The sequence below is a fragment of the Heterodontus francisci genome, chromosome 13 (genome assembly GCF_036365525.1).
Source record: "Heterodontus francisci isolate sHetFra1 chromosome 13, sHetFra1.hap1, whole genome shotgun sequence".
Classification (NCBI taxonomy): domain Eukaryota; kingdom Metazoa; phylum Chordata; class Chondrichthyes; order Heterodontiformes; family Heterodontidae; genus Heterodontus; species Heterodontus francisci.
Window position 1 is genome coordinate 52,651,121 of NC_090383.1, and position 17,359 is coordinate 52,668,479.

Sequence of the window (17,359 nt, forward strand, 5' to 3'; positions counted from 1 at the left end):
GTCGTGTCTCACTAATTTGATTGAGTTTTTTGAGGAAGTGACAAAGATGATTGATGAAGGAAGGGCAGTGGATGTTATCTATATGGACTTCAGTATAGCCTTTGACAAGGTCCCTCATGGCAGACTGGTACAAAAAGTGAAGTCACATGGGATCAGAGGTGAGCTTGCAAGATGGATACGAAATTGGCTCAGTCATAGAAGACAGAGGGTAACAGTGGAAGGGTGCTTTTCTGAATGGAGTGATGTGACTAGTGGTGTTCCGCAGGGAGCAGTGCTGGGACCTTTGCTCTTTGTAGTATATATAAATGATTTGGTGGAAAATGTAGCGGTCTGATTAGTAAGTTTGCGGAAGACACAAAGGTTGGTGGAGTTGCAGATAGTGATGAGGATTGTCAGAGGATACAGCAGGATATAGATCGGTTGGAGACTTGGGCGGAGAGATGGCAGATGGAGTTTAATCTGGACAAATGTGAGGTAATGCATTTTGGAAGGTCTAATGTAGGTGGGAAGTATACAGTAAATGGCAGAACCTTAGGAGTATTGACAGGCAGAGAGATCTGGGCGTACAGGTCCACAGGTCACTGAAAGTGGCAACGTAGGTGGATAAGGTAGTCAAGAAGGCATATGGCATGCTTGCCTTCATTGGTCGGGGCATAGAGTATAAAAATTGGCAAGTCATTCTGCAGCTGTACAGAACTTTAGTTAGGCCATACTTAGAATATTGCGTGCAATTCTGTGCGCCACACTACCAGAAGGACGTGGAGGCTTTGGAGAGGGTACAGAAGAGGTTTACCAGGATGTTGCCTGGTCTGGAGGGCATTAGCTATGAGGAGAGGTTGGATAAACTCGGATTGTTTTCACTGGAACGACGGAGGTGGAGGGGCGACATGATAGAGGTTTACAAAGTTATGAGCGGCATGGACAGAGTGGATAGTCAGAAGCCTTTTCCCAGGGTGGAAGAGTCAGTTACTAGGGGACATAGGTTTAAGGTGCGAGGGGCAAAGTTTAGAGGGGATGTGCGAGGCAAGTTCTTTACACAGAGGGTGGTGAGTGCCTGGAACTTGCTGCCGGGGGAGGTGGTGGAAGCAGGTACGATAGCGACGTTTAAGAGGCATCTTGACAAATACATGAATAGGAATGGAATAGAGGGATACGGACCCCGGAAGTGCAGAAGGTTTTAGTTTAGGCAGGCATCAAGATCGGCGCAGGCTTGCAGAGCCAAATGGCCTGTTCCTGTGCTGTACTGTTCTTCGTTCTGTGTTCTTTTTCTCTTCACATACCTATAGAAACTTTTACAGTCAGTTTTTATGTTCCCCGCAAGCTTGCTCTCGTACTCTATTTTCACCTTATTAATTAATCCCTTGATTCTCCTTTGCTGAATTCTAAAGTGCTCTCAATCTTCAGGTCGGTTGTTTTTTCTGGCAAATTTGTATGCCGCTTCCTTGGATCTAATGCTATCTCTAATTTCCCTTATAAGCCATGGTTTGGCTACCTTTCCCGCTTTACTTTTGCGCCAGACAGGAATAAACAATTGTTGCAGTTCATCCATGCGCTCTTTGAATGTTTGCCATTGCCTATCCACTATCCACCATCATCCCTTTCGGTAACGTTTCCCAATCCATCATAACCAACTCGCACCTCATACCTTCGTAGTTTCCTTTATTAAGATTCAGAACCCTAGTCTCAGAATCAACTAAAGTGGATCTAGTGTCAGTAGGAAAATACTTTGGGAACAGTGATCATTGCATGATAAGTTTTAGGCTAGCTATGGAAAAGGATAAGGAGCAATCTAGTGTAAAAATACTTAACTGGTGGAGGGCCAATTTCAGTGGGCTGAGAATGGATCTGTCCCAGGTAAATTAGAATCAGAGATTGACAGGCAAAATTGTAAAGAAACAATAAGATGCCCTTAAAAAAGAGATGGTTCAGGTACAGGTGAGGTACATTCCTACAAACAGGAAGGTAAGGCAACCAAAGCCATTGCTCGCTAGATGATGAAAGAGATAGAGAATAATATGAAGCAGAAACATGATGTATATGACAGATGTCAGGTTGATAATACAAAAGAGAACCAGGCTGAATATAGCTAGTTCAAAGGGCAAATGAAAAAGGAAATAAGAGAGGCAAAGAGAGAGCATGAGAAGAGACTGGGAGCCTACATTAAAGTGAATCCAGAAGGTCTCTGTAGGCATACAAATCGTAAAGTGGCAGTAATAGTAACATGGCAGTAAGAGTAGGGGTGGGGTTGAGTAGGGACCAAAAAGGGGATTCATGCATGGAAACAGAAGGCATGGTTGAGGTACTAAATGAGTACTTTGCACATGTCTTTACCAAGGGAGATGATGCTGCCAAAGTCATAGTGAAAGAAGAGGTAGTTGAGATACTAGATGGGCTAACAATTGATAAAGAAGAGGTATTATAAAGGTTTGCTGTACTTAAAGTTGATAAGTCATCAGGACCAGATGGGATGCATCCGAGGATGCAGAGGGAATTACGGATGAAAATTGTGCAGGTACTAGCCATAATTATCCAATCCTCTTTACATATGGGGATGCTGCCAGATGACTGGAAAATTACAAATGTTATACCCTCGTTCAAAAAAGGGTTTAAGGATAAATCCAGCAACTGCAGGCTAATCAGTTTAACCTTAATGATGGAAACTCTTTTAGAAATGATAATCTGGGGCAAAATTAACAGTAACTTGGACAAGTAAGGAATAATTAAGCAAAGCCAGCATAGATTTGTTAAAGACAAATAGTGTTTAACTAATTTTATTGAGTTTTTTGATGAGGTAACAGGGAGGGTTGATGAGGGCAATGCAGTTGATATGCTGCACGTGGACTTTGAAAAGGCGTTTGGTAAATTGCCATATAGTAGGCTTGCTGCAAAGTTGAAGCCCATGGAATTAAAAAGATAGTGGCAGCATGGATATGAAGTTGGATGAGCGATAGGAAACAGGGAGTAGTGGCAAACAGTTGTTTTTCAGACTGCAGGAAGGCATACAGTAGGGCTCCCCAGGGGTTAATATTACACCGTTGCTTTTTTAAAATCTGTATTAATGACCTTGACTTGGATGTACAGGGCACAATTTCAAAATTCGCAGATGACACAAAACTTGGAAATATTGTGAACCATGAGGACAAAAATGATAGACTTTTTAATAGGGCATAGACAGGTTGGTGGAATAGGCGGACACTTGACAGATGAAATCTAATGCAGAGAAGTGTGAAATGATACATTTTGGTAGGAAGAATGAGGAGAGGTAATATAAAATAAAGGGTGCAATTCTCAAGAAGGTGTAGGAGCAGAGGGATCTGAGGAGTTGTGTGCACAAATCATTGAAGTTTGCAGTGCAGGTTGAGAAAGTGGTTAAAAAGGCATACAGGATCCGGGGCTTCATAATCGAGGCACAGAGTTGAAAAACAAGGAAGTTATGTTGATCCTTTATAAAATACTGTTTCAGCCTCAACTGAAGTATTATGTCCAATTCTGGGCAACACACTTTAAGAAGGCTTTAGAGAGGGTACGGAAAAGGTTTACTAGAATGGTTCCAGGAATGAGCAACTTCAGTTACATGCATAGATTGGAAAAGCTGGGGTTGCTTTCCTTAGAGAATAGAAGATTGAGAGGAGATTTGATAGAGGTGTTCAAAATCATGAGAGGTCTTGAAAGACGATAAACTGTTCCCGCTGGCAGAAGGGTTAAGAACCAGAGGATACAGATTTAGGGCAATTGGCAAAAGAGGCAATGGTGACATGAGGAAATACTTTTTTTGCAGTGAGTGGTTATGACCTGGAATGCACTGCCTGACAGTGTGGTTGAGGCAGATATAATCAGGGCTTTCAAAAGGGAATTGGATAAGCATCTGAACAAAGAACAAAGAACAGTACAGCATAGGAACAGGCCATTCGGCCCTCCAAGCCTGCGCCGATCTTGATGCCTGCCGAAACTAACACCTTCTGCACTTCCGGGGCCCATATCCCTCTATTCCATTCCTATTCATATATTTGTCAAGATGTCTCTTAAACGTCGCTATCATATCTGCTTCCACCACCTCCCCTGGCAGCAAGTTCCAGGCACTCACCACCCTCTATGTAAAAAACTTGCCTCGCACATCCCCTCTAAACTTTGCCCCTCGCACCTTAAACCTATGTCCCCTAGTAACTGACTCTTCCACCCTGGGGAAAAGCTTCTGACTATCCACTCTGTCCATACCGCTCATAACTTTGTAAACCTCTATCATGTCGCCCCTCCACCCCCATCGTTCCAGTGAAGGGAAAGAAAATTTGCAGGTTTACAGGGAAAAGTGGGTGGGGGGTGGGGAGTGGGATAGCTGAGTTGCTCGTAAAGAACCGGCACAGACATGACAGGCCGAATGGCTTCCTTCTTTCTATGCTTTGACTAGTCTATGATTCTATGATTCTATGACACTGGAGGTCCAAGTGCAAATCAGCTCTGACTGAGGCTTCCAGATCAGAATGGTCACTTTCACATGAAACTGAAGTTCAAACTAAAATCCAAGGAAAAAGGGAGAGAGATCCAGCCTGTTCATAGTGGCATTGACTGGGGAGCCTGACTACATCGTCCACTGTGCAGGAGATTTCTGGCTATGGTTTCATGGTGTATATCTGTGGGTTATAGGATCGCTACTAGTTACAGGTAAGATATTGGGGTGTTACACCTGCTACTACCAGTTACATTTGGACTATTGGTGAGTAAACAACACAAGAACATAAGAAATAGGAGCAGGAGTAGACCATTTAGCCCTTGATCTTTTACCTCAACTCCACCTCTGTATTCCTATTGAATATGAGGGAATCTGATCAGTATTACTATCATTTATTGGTACAATTTCAGTGAGTTTCCATGAACCCAATCTTTATAATATAACATTTGTAGATGTCCATGATCAGATGTCATGTGAGCAGACATCACAAGTTCTAGGCTGAAACTGCGGTGCAGTACTGAGAGTGTGAAGCACTGATGGAGGTACCATCTTTTGGTGAGATGTTAAACCAAAGCCTTGTCCTCTTTGGTGGATGTAAAATGTGCCATAGCACTACTTCGAAGAAAAGCAGAGGAGACCTCAAGTTGGCTGGCACATCTCCCCCAGTTACAACAGTGCTAATATTTCAAAAGTTCTTTGTTGGTTGTACAGCACTTTGGGTTGACCTGAGGTTGTGAAAGGTGCTATATTAATGCAAGTCTTTATTTGTGTTTAGGACCTGGAGTGGGGATTGAAACCACAACCTTGTCTTTTAGAGGTGAAGTGTTCCTTTCATTAATGCTGACTGGATTCTTACCACTCCCCACTCCCCACTTCCCCCCGCCCAAATCTACCTTTACAGAAGTTCATTGAGCATATCAAAGAATAGTGTTCTGCCATTCCATGTTGTGTTACTTCAGCTCACCAATGTGCTACCCTACCTGGTTAGCTTATTTTGCTGTTTTAAAATGCAACTCTGAATAAAGTCGAACCTATAAATTAAAATTTTTGCTCACTGCCAACTGAACTCACTTGTTAAGAAGGGTAACATGACACCTGGTACAAAACAGCCTCACTGAGGGTGGGACACTCACCAAAATCCTGTACCCTGGAATTAGCACAAGCTGACAAATAGTTTTTTAAAAAACTGATTTTCTTCACCTAATGATTCTGTCCACTTTTAATTCCTTCAGTTTTTATCACAGCAAGTAGTAGTCTTAAAGTATTTGAGTTAAAGCTCCAACCTGTCCCCCTTTGATGTGGAATTGAACACTGCGGCACTGATTCTGGTATGTTTTGTGTAACTTTAATTATACCTTTTTTGTCTGGCCGAGGGACTGAAATTACTGGAGGTAGTAGGGTTTGTGGTGACAAAGTGAAGCGTGATTTGATGCTCGAGAAGCTATAAACCTCCCTAATGTGCAGCAGGAATGCGAGGACCATTTGCCGTTTCGAGCCAGCATTGTGCAGATGATGACACGCTTTCTCCTCCCTGCAGCCTCTTTCCCACCAGTATTGACCACTTGGCCATAACTGAGGCACATCTTGCTGGGCGAGCTTCTGATGCAGTCGGAGCTGGGGAGGGGATACCTCTTGGTCCCAGAAGTTCAGAAATGTGCAGAGCGGAGCATCCATAATACATAAAGCAGGGTGTCAGATGCGCCGTGGCGGCGAGCTGCCATCTGCCAGCGCCTGCTGTGCTTGAAGCGTTTGCTGAGGGACTGACCGGGCGTTGTGGCACCAGAGGCAGGGGAGGAAGTGGAGAAGAGAAGTGAGTGAGTTGACCTGTAGCAGTGCAGCAGTGTAAACAGAGCGGAGTCCGTGCCAGCCGAGTGCTGAAGACAGCAGCTCGACTCCTCAGCACTGCTGGATGAGATTGAGAAGAAAGATGCAGGGCTTAGCTATTTGCACCCATTGTTCAGAGATCGCCACCTTTTCCGTGGCCGATTGAACTGCAGACCAGTTTTGAGGTGAAGGATACTCGGGATTAACTGTCCACGCCGGGGACTTGCGAAGTTCTTCATTGGCCAAATATTCCTGTCAATTGTGAGCAGAAAGACAGCAATGGACATGAACGTAAAGAAATTCACAGTGCGCCGCTTCTTCTCCGTTTACCTGCGCAAGAAATCTCGCTCCAAGAGCTCGAGTTTAAGCAAATATGAGGTTTGTGTCCAAATTTTGCTGAATGGAAAGAAAATAGCTTGGGTTGTTGTACAGTGTCTAATGGTGATTTCTGACGGGAATGAAGTTCTGTTGTTGGAAGCTATTAAATGGACATACGAGACAATGCGGAGAGAAGGGATTGGTGTGGATGGAATGCAATGACTGGGGATCCATTAAAATAACTAGAGTTAGCTGTAGATCTTGCTGAATTTGGACAAACAAGTGACAATTGCACGTTAAATAGACCAGGTACTACCCATAGTTTTGTCAGAATTTCATCTTCAAAGGGCTGAGATTCTCAAAGGCACCTATCAGCATTTTTTTATGATCACCCTTCGGGATATTTGCGGCTCAGGATTATCTCTTGCCACCCCCTTTCCTAGCATTAATGTCTCGGTATGATTCCTCTTCCCCTGTGATAAACGAGTTAACAACGACAATCTTGAAATCTTGCTTAATTGTTGTTCAAAAATACGCCTAGAAGTTAGGTCATTGAAAATTGTTTAAAAAATAATAAGGCTTTTTACCTCTCTCGGAGGCTCACCTCAGATTCACAAGAGTAAGATACACTCACTGCTGCTTATACAGTGATTTAAAATAAGTCCAACAACTGCAGAGCTGATTAGAAAGGGCAGTTGTATGACTGCAGTCTGAAGGGCCAATGCACAATTGATTCCATTTAGGTTCGGTACAGTCAGCGTTGTGTAGCAGGTGAACACAGATCGCAGTGTTGGATGTGTGGAGACCAGATTGAGTTTGTTCGAAGTGAAAATCCAACAAAGACGAGGTATCCAGGCCAGGCCAATTTACTCCTTTCGTCTCCTTTGTAGGTTTGAAATCAAATCTCCAGCAGTCGTCCCTTCTCATGCTATCTCTTCCTTTGCATGACAACAGCTCGCTCATGCTCACAATCTAAACAAAAACCTTTGTGTGGAGACAGGAAATATCTTCACCCTTCAGAATATGCCGACAATGGCATGAAATTTGATATCTGGCATGTACGCAAACCAAAATAATGCAAAATCGGGTCACTGGTGTCCGTTTCATCTGCTGCATCTTATATTGTTTTATTTCCCTTCCAATTTTTCTCCCCTCCTCTCCTGAAAACAGCGACTGATGCTGGTATATCGCTCCACGGGCACCAGCAGCCCTCCCAAGTGACTCACGCTTTCTTTGTGAGGCTGAACAGGAATTGTCAGTTGCATATTCGACTACAGAAAGCATCTCAACGACGGTCCCCAACCGACTTTCGAGCATCCACTCCTTCAGCATGATTCCCTTTGGGAATAGCTACCTTTCCTGCTGATCTTTTTTGCTGTTCCCTCCCCCACCACTCCCCACAGCCCAGAAGTGCTGAGGCTCATTGCAGCAGCCACACCATCACACTAGCAGAGATCAGTTAACTCAGCACAAAAAAGCAACTGAATGTGGGATCTTCCTGTTCCCTATGGTTCAGTTTCGCACTAGTTCTGGAATTCCCTCCCTAAACCTCTCGGCCTCTCTATCTCGCTTTCCTCCTGAAAACCTACCTCTTTGACCAAGCTTTGTTCACTTTTCCTGCTGTCTCTTTATGTAGCTCGGTGTCAACATTTCTGTCTGCTTACCCTCCTATGATGTGCCTTAGAGGTTTTGCTATGTTAAAGATGCTATATAAATGCAAGTTATTGTTATTATGAACAGAGTCACCAAGGGAGCTTTCTGCACTGACCAAGCATGTCTCCTGTTGTATTGACCTGGCAGCAACATTTGTCTGCAGACTGGCCAAGGAGAACGGTGCATTTGTGGGTACCAGTGAGAAACATAAAAAGGAGTGGGTTGGGTGGTTGGTGGCAATATGATATTGTGAACAGGCAGGATAAGAGGGCAGATGGTTCACACAATGCGTGAACAGCATCAATGCTGTAACGTTACAAACCACTTGTATTAACTTATAACATCAGAAAGCAAATGCACAATGTATTTTCACTGCCGTCATCAATAGAATAAATATACAATACATCAAAACAATCTCAGTGTTAATGATAAGATCGGAATAAATTATAAACTCTAAGCATTATAAAGACTAGGATCTGGTTGCCCGCACAGTCCCTTTGCAAAGGAGCCTGCTTTAGAAGGTTGAACAAAGTCCGGCCTTTCCTCATCTTTGAGCATCCAGGCCCTGCTCCTGGTCATGTCCCCCAAATGGAGCCTATTTCCACCAGTTTTGGCCAGGTACACCTGGTGAGATCAGATGTACCAGCACTAATACCATCCAGGTCCAGACTGAGGGCAGGAATGCTGGAACTCCCCATCTACAGAGTGTGTCCCAGGCACTGCCCACCTTATGTTGATGACATTGTAGAGTTGGGTGAAGATTCTGTTTTACAGAGGACATCTCTGAAACTCTACCTTAAGAGTAGACTCTGTTGTATCTAGGTCCTGGTTAAATTTTCAGTTGTTATGGAGTGAACAAGCAATTTCAGACCCTTATATGTGTATAATTAAACACCTCTGCTGATCATCAGCAAAAAACTGCCTCAGTAGTGCAAACATTCACCACAAAATGTCATGAAATACATGTCAAACATTTAGCTTTAAGGAAATTGTCCTAGTCCTTAAAGGAGGAATCCATATTCAGTTAACGTATTTTGTAGATGTCATGGTCTTACATTGCTTCATTAAAACATTCTATTCTGGTCATTTACAAATTTCCACTACAAACAGTTATTTTGGATGATGTTTTTAATGCTCAGTTTCCAGGTGCAAATGGGGATGAGGACCCATGATAATGGTTCCCCGCCCCCTTTACTGAGATTTCCTGGTATTCCTGACATGAGTGCTTGCTGCTGGAGTTGAAGCACGCATGGAATGAAGTGGGAGGGAGTCTTCCCTCATTTTCCTCCAGCTCAGGTGAGTGGGTGCCAATTTGAAGGGCTGCTTAAAGAAATTGGTGATAGCTCTTGCGCCTGGCCCTCCCTTGATTGGAGGATCCAAGAGCACAAGCAGCATGGTCTCAAAAGATAAGTGAACATTTTTTTTCAGATCTTCAATGCATCGTTGGGGCTGAAGGCCTTCTGGCTGGTGTCTGTGGATTGCTCATTTATTTGCCATTCCTGATTATATGGGAGCATTCCTAACTGTGCTTTATCCCATAATTCGAGAGATGTAGGTGGATTCAAATATCCAGAATGGAAATTATGACAGATGGAAGCTTTTTAGCCTGACTAGGTGCATTCATGAATTGACTGGTGCAGTGTAAGCAATTGATTGTTAGTTCATGGAGCTGTATTGATTATTTACTGAAGCATACAGTCTTTAGCCTTGCACATGTAAATGCAATCTATGCTCAGGTGAATGTGGGGCAAAGCTCTGTGAGTTATAAGACTAATGTTGCAAAGAACATGAATGAATAGCATTGATAAAACTAACAGTAAACAACATTTTTTGGATGATTTATTTTGTTAGAATTGTCAGTATTGCTTGATAATATAATGCGTGAGACCCAAGAGCTTTATTCAACTTGGCATGTACCCCTTTGTGTTCTTGGTTACATTTTCTTTAACCATTTTGTATTACTTTTTGGAGGTGTACACCCTTCAACAATGACATGCAGTTTCTTTTTTTTTGTTAACTTCTTGCCTCCAACAGGCAATGCCATTGCAGGTGAAGCACTTCTTGTGCCCGAGAGCAGGGTGGACAAATTGTTCCCAAGCTTCCAGGAGTGTTTCGAATGAGTTTTGCTAGACATTTATCCTTTGATTTTCCTTCCTTCTGCAAAGTGGTCTCTACTGTCTGGTCAGCACAACTTCACAAACCATGACTGAGATTTCCCGATCCAAACATGGATGGAGATCTAACCTGTGTCCCTTCACTGTGTGGCAGCACACTACTATTTTGTTTCAATTCTCATGCCGCTTCCCCCGCTGTTTATCTCTGCCTGGAACATGTTCACAATTCATTAGCTGAGATGGTGGGTGGCAGGGTATCCTTTTGTTATTATTTGTTCATAGGATGTGGGATTCACTGGCAAGGCCAGCGTTTATTACCCAACCTTAATTGGCCTTGAGCAGGTGAGGGCAAGATGCCTTCTTGAACTGCTGCAGTCAGTGTGGTGAAGGTACTCCCACAGTGCTGCTAGGTAAAGAGTTCAAGTATTTTGACCCAGCGATGATGAAGGAACAGCAATATATTTCCAAGTAAAGATGGTGAATGCCTAGGAGGGGAACTTTCAGGTGGTGGTGTTTCCATGCACCTGCTGCTCTTGTCCTTCTAGGCAGAAGACTCATGGGTTTGGAAGTTGCCGTGGAAAAAGCCTTGGCAATTGCTGCAGTGCATCTTATAGATGGTACGCGCTACAGCCGTGGTGAGCCGATGGTGGAGGGAGTGAATGTTTAAGGTGGTGGATGGGATGCTGATCAAATGGGCTGCTTTGTCCTGGATGGTGTCAAGCTTCATGAGTGCTGTTGAAGCTGTACCCATCCAGGCAAGGGGCCAGTGTTCTGAATTGTGCCTTGTAGATGGTGGAAAGGCTCTGGGGAGTCAGGAGGTGAGTTACCCAGCACAGAATTCCCAGCCTCTGACCTGATCTTGTAGCCACAGTATTTATGTGACTGGTCCAGTTCAGTTTCTGGTTAATGTTGACCCCCCACCCACCCAGAATGATGATGGTGGGGGATTTGGTGATGGCAATGCCATTGAATGTCAAGGGGAGGTGATTAGATTCTCTGGTGTTGAAAGTAGTCATTACCTGGTACCTGTGTGATGTGAATGTTATTTGGCATTTATCAATGCGGTGTAGTGGTAATGTCACTGAGCTAGTAATCCAGAGGCCCAGGCTAATGTGCTGGGGACATGGGTTCAAAGCCCACCATAACAGATTGTGGAATTTAAATTCAAGTAATTAATAAATTCAATTAATCAACAAAAACAAATTTGGAATTGAAAGCTAGTGCCATGAAACTATCATCAATTGTCGTAAAAACACATCCGGTTCACGAATGTCCTTTCTGGAAAGAAATCTGTCGTCCTTACCTGGTCTGGTCTACATGTGACTTCAGATCCACAGAAATGTGGTTGACTCTTAACTGTCCTCTGGAATGTTCTAGCAAGCCACTCAGTTGTCAAGGGCAATTAGGGATGGTCAACAAATGCTGGCCTTGCCAGCAAAGCCCACATCCCATGAAAGAACAACAACAAAAAGCCTGAATGTTGTCCGGGTCTTTCTGGACAATGCGGGCACGGATTCATTATCTGAGGACTTGAAAATAGAACTGAACATGATGCAATCATCAGTAAACCTCCCCACTTCTGACCTTATGATGGAGGAAAGGTCACTGACGAAGTCGCTAAGATAGTTGGGCCTAGGACACTGTATTGAGGAACTCCTGCAGTGATGTCTGAGATGATTGGCCTCCAACAATCACAACCATCTTCCTTAGGTATGACTCCAGCTAGTGTTGTGTTTTTGGTGTGATTCCCATTGACTTCTAATTTACTAGGGTTGCTTGATGCCATACTCAGTCAAATGCTGCCTTGCTGTCAAAGCAATCACTCTCACCTCGCTTCTGGAATTCAACTCCTTTGTCTATATTTGGTCTAAGGCTGTAATGAGGACTGGAGCCAAATGGTCCTGGCAGAACACCAACTGAGTGCTGGTGAGCAGGATATTAGAAAGTGCTGCTTGATAGCAGTATCAATGACACGTTCTATCACTTTGCTGATGAATGAGAGTAGACTGATGGGGTGGTAATTGGTCAGATTGGATTTGTCCTGCTTTTGTGGACAGGACATACCTGGGAGATTTTCCACATTGTCGGGTAGTTGCCAATGTTGTAGCTGTACTGGAACAGCTTAGCCAGGGGCATGGCTAGTTCTGGAGCACAAGTCTACAGCACTTCAGCTGGGATGTTGTCAGGGCCCAAAGCCTTTGCTGTATACAGTGCAGTGGACTGAATCAAATTAGCCGAAGACTGGCTTCTGTGATGGTGGGGACCTCAGTAGGAGGCCGAGATAGATCACCCAATTGGTAGTTTTGGCTGAAGTCTTTTGCACCCACATGCTGGGCAATGCCATCATTGAGGCCGGGAATGTTTTTGGAGCCTCCTTCTCACGTTAGTTGCTTAATTGTTCACCATCATCATGATTGGATCTGGAGTCACCTGTAGGCCCGATTTTCTTCTCTTAAGGGCATTATTGAGCCAGATGTGGTTTTATAACAATCGGGTAGTTTTATAGTCACCATTTCTGATACTAGTTTTTTTTATTCCAGACTTTATTGAATTAACTGAATTTAAACTCCTCAGCTGTTGTGGTGGAATTTGAACTCATGTCTCTATTATTAGTCCAAGCCTTTAGATTACTAGTCCAGTAAAATAACCACTATGCTACTCTACCCTTCTCCAGTTCTTCTCCAGTTCTATGGCTTCACTTGAGCCAGCAGCTAGGATGTGGGTGATAGCTACCTGTATGATATGTCCATTAGTTTCACCTTCTTCAGTGGATAAGTACCTTCTTCATTGTTGGACAACAAAGCAGCTATCTCCCATACTGCAGCAGCAAGATCAATGGAATGCAAGAGTATTAGAATTACTGAAATATTGATATATTATCCAACCATCACTGTGCCCTCCTCTAACTTCCTTTTGGAGATTTCTACTCAATGATCTTGAATATATACTTGACTCCCTCATACAATTGACTCCTTTGAACAACTATCTTGCATCTTGACCTTCTTGGTAAATGCAAGATTCCCTGCACAGATAATGGTGGCAATTTGTAGACCCATGGTAGCAAGCCAGAAATCCTGGCATGCTATTTACTACCCTGTTCCCAACAACATCTGGCCTACAATGATTTTAGAGCAGATCTGGAAACAGGTGGGAGCCTACATGAATATGCAAATTGGGATCTTTTGATGTAAGTGGGACCCTGAAGTAATTTTCAAGTTCCAATGGGAGGAGCGCTGGTTGTTCAGCAGTCTAACCACTGGTCCTTAAAGGAATAGCTGTCGGCTGCTCTGGAAAGAGGAAACAATGGTTTGGCACTGATGTTTGTGGGGTCAGGAAAAGCATAAACACTCCTCCTGACCCCACAAAAATCTTTCCACCTGCTACCCATCCCTCCGTGCCCCTTTCCCCTTTATGTGCCTACCTTCTGCTTTGTTCTGCAGAAGAGCCTCCAGATTTCCCTCCTTCTCATCAATGAACTGCCTTCACTGCTCATTGAGCACCGGCAGCTCTCAGAAGATTTTGTCATAGCACTGGCCATCAAAATGGTTCAGGACTCATCATGGTGCCATCAGATGGGTGATGCAATTTCTTGGCCTACCACCCATCCAATGTGCCTCCAATAAGGCAAAGCTTCTCTTGTCATGGACACCTTTAATGATGAAGGCTTTATGCTGCTCCACCAAATCTGCATCATGGCTCCAAGGTGATCCTGCATGTGTTCTCCAGGACCCTGGGTGATCAGTTCAGTGTTGGCCAGATACTCATAATGACAATTGTGCCAGGCTTCTCATAGGTCCTTCAGTGTCCTGACAGTGATCTTAAGCTTCTCTTAATTAGTTGCTTCAAATGGTGATGTTATCATTTGCAGTTTAAACCTGGAGACAATGGCTCCAGGCTTTTCCATTGCATGTAAAGTTTGGACTATATCTCCAGGTTTCTCTGCACTGGTTCGAGTCAACAGCTTCATATTTGCCCATGTCAGGCTTCTCAGCACTGATGTTCAGAAGGTATCTGTTGACAGCTGCAAGCTCCTTTGCTCGAAAGAATTTGGTCAATAACTCTAATTTTCAGAACAGGGATTTTCCTGTGAAAAATCACCAAGCTACTGTATTCCAAGCTGGCATTTTGGTTCTGGCAGGATCACTTCAGATATGTCATCCTGTCACTGCTGTAAAACATCAGCCTGGGCCACAACTGTCCTTAAAACATAAAGTTCAATCTGGCCAAAGTCAACTAAAGTGGTCAAGTTTGCTTGGATTCTAACATAAGGTTTGGTTCCAAATTCATCAACAATAGGACTGGTTAACATTCTGTCTTGATTCTTGATGTACAACACAGTCACTGTTCAGTACAAACAGTTTTGTTAATCAGGATATGGACATAAAGTGACTGAAGTCTAAAGCCAAGCCGAAAAGTGTTTTCATTTTCTCATTTTACATGCTGAAAAAAGCTATGTCACCTTCTGACTTTGCTTTCCAGACACTCACACAGTTAATTTAAATTATAATTGAAAATGGTAGGGAATGATTTCGTATTTGCAAATGGCATGATATTGTGATTTATTCCAAGGATATAAATTAGAATACTTCTGTCCAGTGGCGTATGAATTATTGTGAGCTGATCTAAGACTTGCAGGTTGATAGGTAAATTGCCCCTGGTAGTAGGAGAATGGTGGGAATGTGGTAGGGAATATGGGATTAATGTAGGATTAGTATAAGTGGGTGGTTGTTGGTCGGCACAGACTTGGTGGGCTGAAGGGCCTGTTTCAGTGCTGTATCTCTCTATGGCTCTATGACTCTAGTCCAGAGACACCTTTTACAGAGTATTTAAAATTTAAATTAATCCTCCATGGAATACATTGGATATTTCAACCATTGTCAGTGTTACTGAGCTTCTTCTAGTTGTGTGAAAAACCATTAGAACTTTCTCCTATCTACAGGGTATATGAGTTAATGGCTTTAATGGAAGAACTGCTATGATCCCTATCATACTATAACTCATATGCCTTAATACATTTCTGATAGAGGACAGACAGTGATCACAAGAATTATAATCCAATTGAGTAGTTCACATGGACATTGTCTAAAGTAATGATGTCGGATTACATCCTTGAAACTTCCCAAATCTCAGTTATTCCCATGCAGTAAGTTTCCCAGATTCAAGTCAAGTAACCTTGTACCTTTGATGCCACAAATGTAATCCTTTATTTCTGGTGGTAAATGTAACAGTACTGTGTGTATTATTATAAAGAATCTACATTAGAACAGGAGTAGGCCATTCAGCCCCTTCAGCCTACTGTAGCATTTAATTAGATCATGTCTGATCTGTACCTCCATGCCTTTACCTACATTTGCCCCATGTCCCTTGATACCCTGACCTAACAATGATCTATTGATAAATCTTGAAATTGTTAATTGACCCAGCATCCACAGCCTTTTGGAGGAAAGAGTTCCAGATTTCCATGACCTTTTATGCAAAAAAGTGCTTCCTGGTTTCATTCCAGAATGAGCTAGCTCTAATTTTCTGATTGCAGCTCTTTGTTCTGGATTCTCCACCAGAAGAAAGAGCTTTTTGTAGCTATCCTATTGAATTCTTATATCATGTTAAGCACCTCAATTTGATCACCTATCTATCTTCTTAACTCAAGGGAACGCAAGTCAAGATTACAGAAAAATAAAAGCAAAATACTGTGGATGCTGGAAATCTGAAATAAAAACAGAAAGTGCTGGAAAAACTCAGCAGGTCTGGCAGCATCTGTGGAGAGACAAGCAGAGTTAACGTTTCAGGTCAGTGACCCTTCTTCAGAACTGGTTCTGATGAAAGGTCACTGACCTGAAACGTTAACTCTGCTTCTCTCTCCACAGATGCTGCCAGACCTGCTGAGTTTTTCCAGCACTTTCTGTTTTTATTTCTAGTTTACACAACCTGTGCCTTGTAATTTAACCCTCTAACTCTTGGTATCATTCTGGTGAAACTGCACTTTATTCCCTCCAAGACCAGTATATCCTTTCCAAAACTGAATGCAGAACTCCAGATGAGATCTCACCAAGGCTCTGGAAAGCTGAAGCCTAAGTTCCTCCCTTTGTCTTCAACATGCTTGAGCTAAAGGTCAATGTTCTTTTAGGCTTTTTGATTACAATTTTTCACCTGTGTATTAACTTTTAGTGATTTCTGTATCTGGACATCCCGATTCTTTTTCTTTTCCACATTTGCAAGTCTCTCATCAATATAAAAATATTCTGATTTGTCTTTCTTTGATCCATTATGTGTCAAGCAATGTCAGCTGTGGTTCAGTTGGTAACACACTCATCTCTGAGCCAAGAAGGTTGTGGGTTCATGTCCTACTCCAGGACTTCAGCACAAAAATCAAGGCTGATACTCCAGTGCAGTACTGAGGGAATGTTGCACTGTCAGAGGTGGTGTCTCTCTGATGAGATGTTAAACCAAGGCCCCATCTTCCCTGTCAAGTAGATGTAAAAGATCCCATGGCACTATTTCAAAGAAGAACAAGGGAGTTATCCCTGATGTCCTGGTCAATATTTATCTCTCAATCAACATCATGTAAAATACAGATTTATCTGATCATTATCAGATAATGCTGCTTGTGGGAGCTTGCTATGTGTAATTTGGCTGCTGTATTTCCTACATTACAGCAGTGTCTACACTTCAAAAGTACTTCATTGTCTGTAATGTGCTTTGGCATGTCTGGTGGTCATGAAAGGCTCTATATAAATGCATGCCTTTCTTTCAAAATGGATGACCTCACACTTCCTCACATTCACATTCAGAGTCCATTGGCTTTATCCCTACTCTCAGTCTCCTACCTCCCAACTAATACTAATCTATATAACAAGGTTACCTCAACTTCCATGTGCTCTCATTTTTGCTAATTATCTCTTCTGCAGAACAAATGCTTTCTTGAAGCCTAAACAATTTCCATATACTCTATCCACCATGTTAGTGACATCCTCAAAAAATTCAACAACGTTACTGAGAAATGATG

General features: G+C 42.9%; 1 protein-coding gene across 4 annotated transcripts in view; it reads left to right on the top strand.

The window, feature by feature from the left end:
* rps6ka2 (ribosomal protein S6 kinase, polypeptide 2) overlaps positions 1 to 17,359 on the top strand; it is a 665,937-nt gene that overhangs the window by 258,118 nt on the left and 390,460 nt on the right. Inside the window, exon 1 of one of the 4 annotated variants that reach the window (XM_068044823.1) lies at positions 6,551 to 6,649. The exons of the other annotated variants lie outside the window; for them this stretch is intronic. Within the exon in view, the coding sequence (XP_067900924.1) occupies positions 6,551 to 6,649 (99 nt within the window). Of the gene's footprint in view, positions 1 to 6,550; positions 6,650 to 17,359 lie in introns of those variants that run through there. 4 annotated transcript variants of the gene reach the window in all.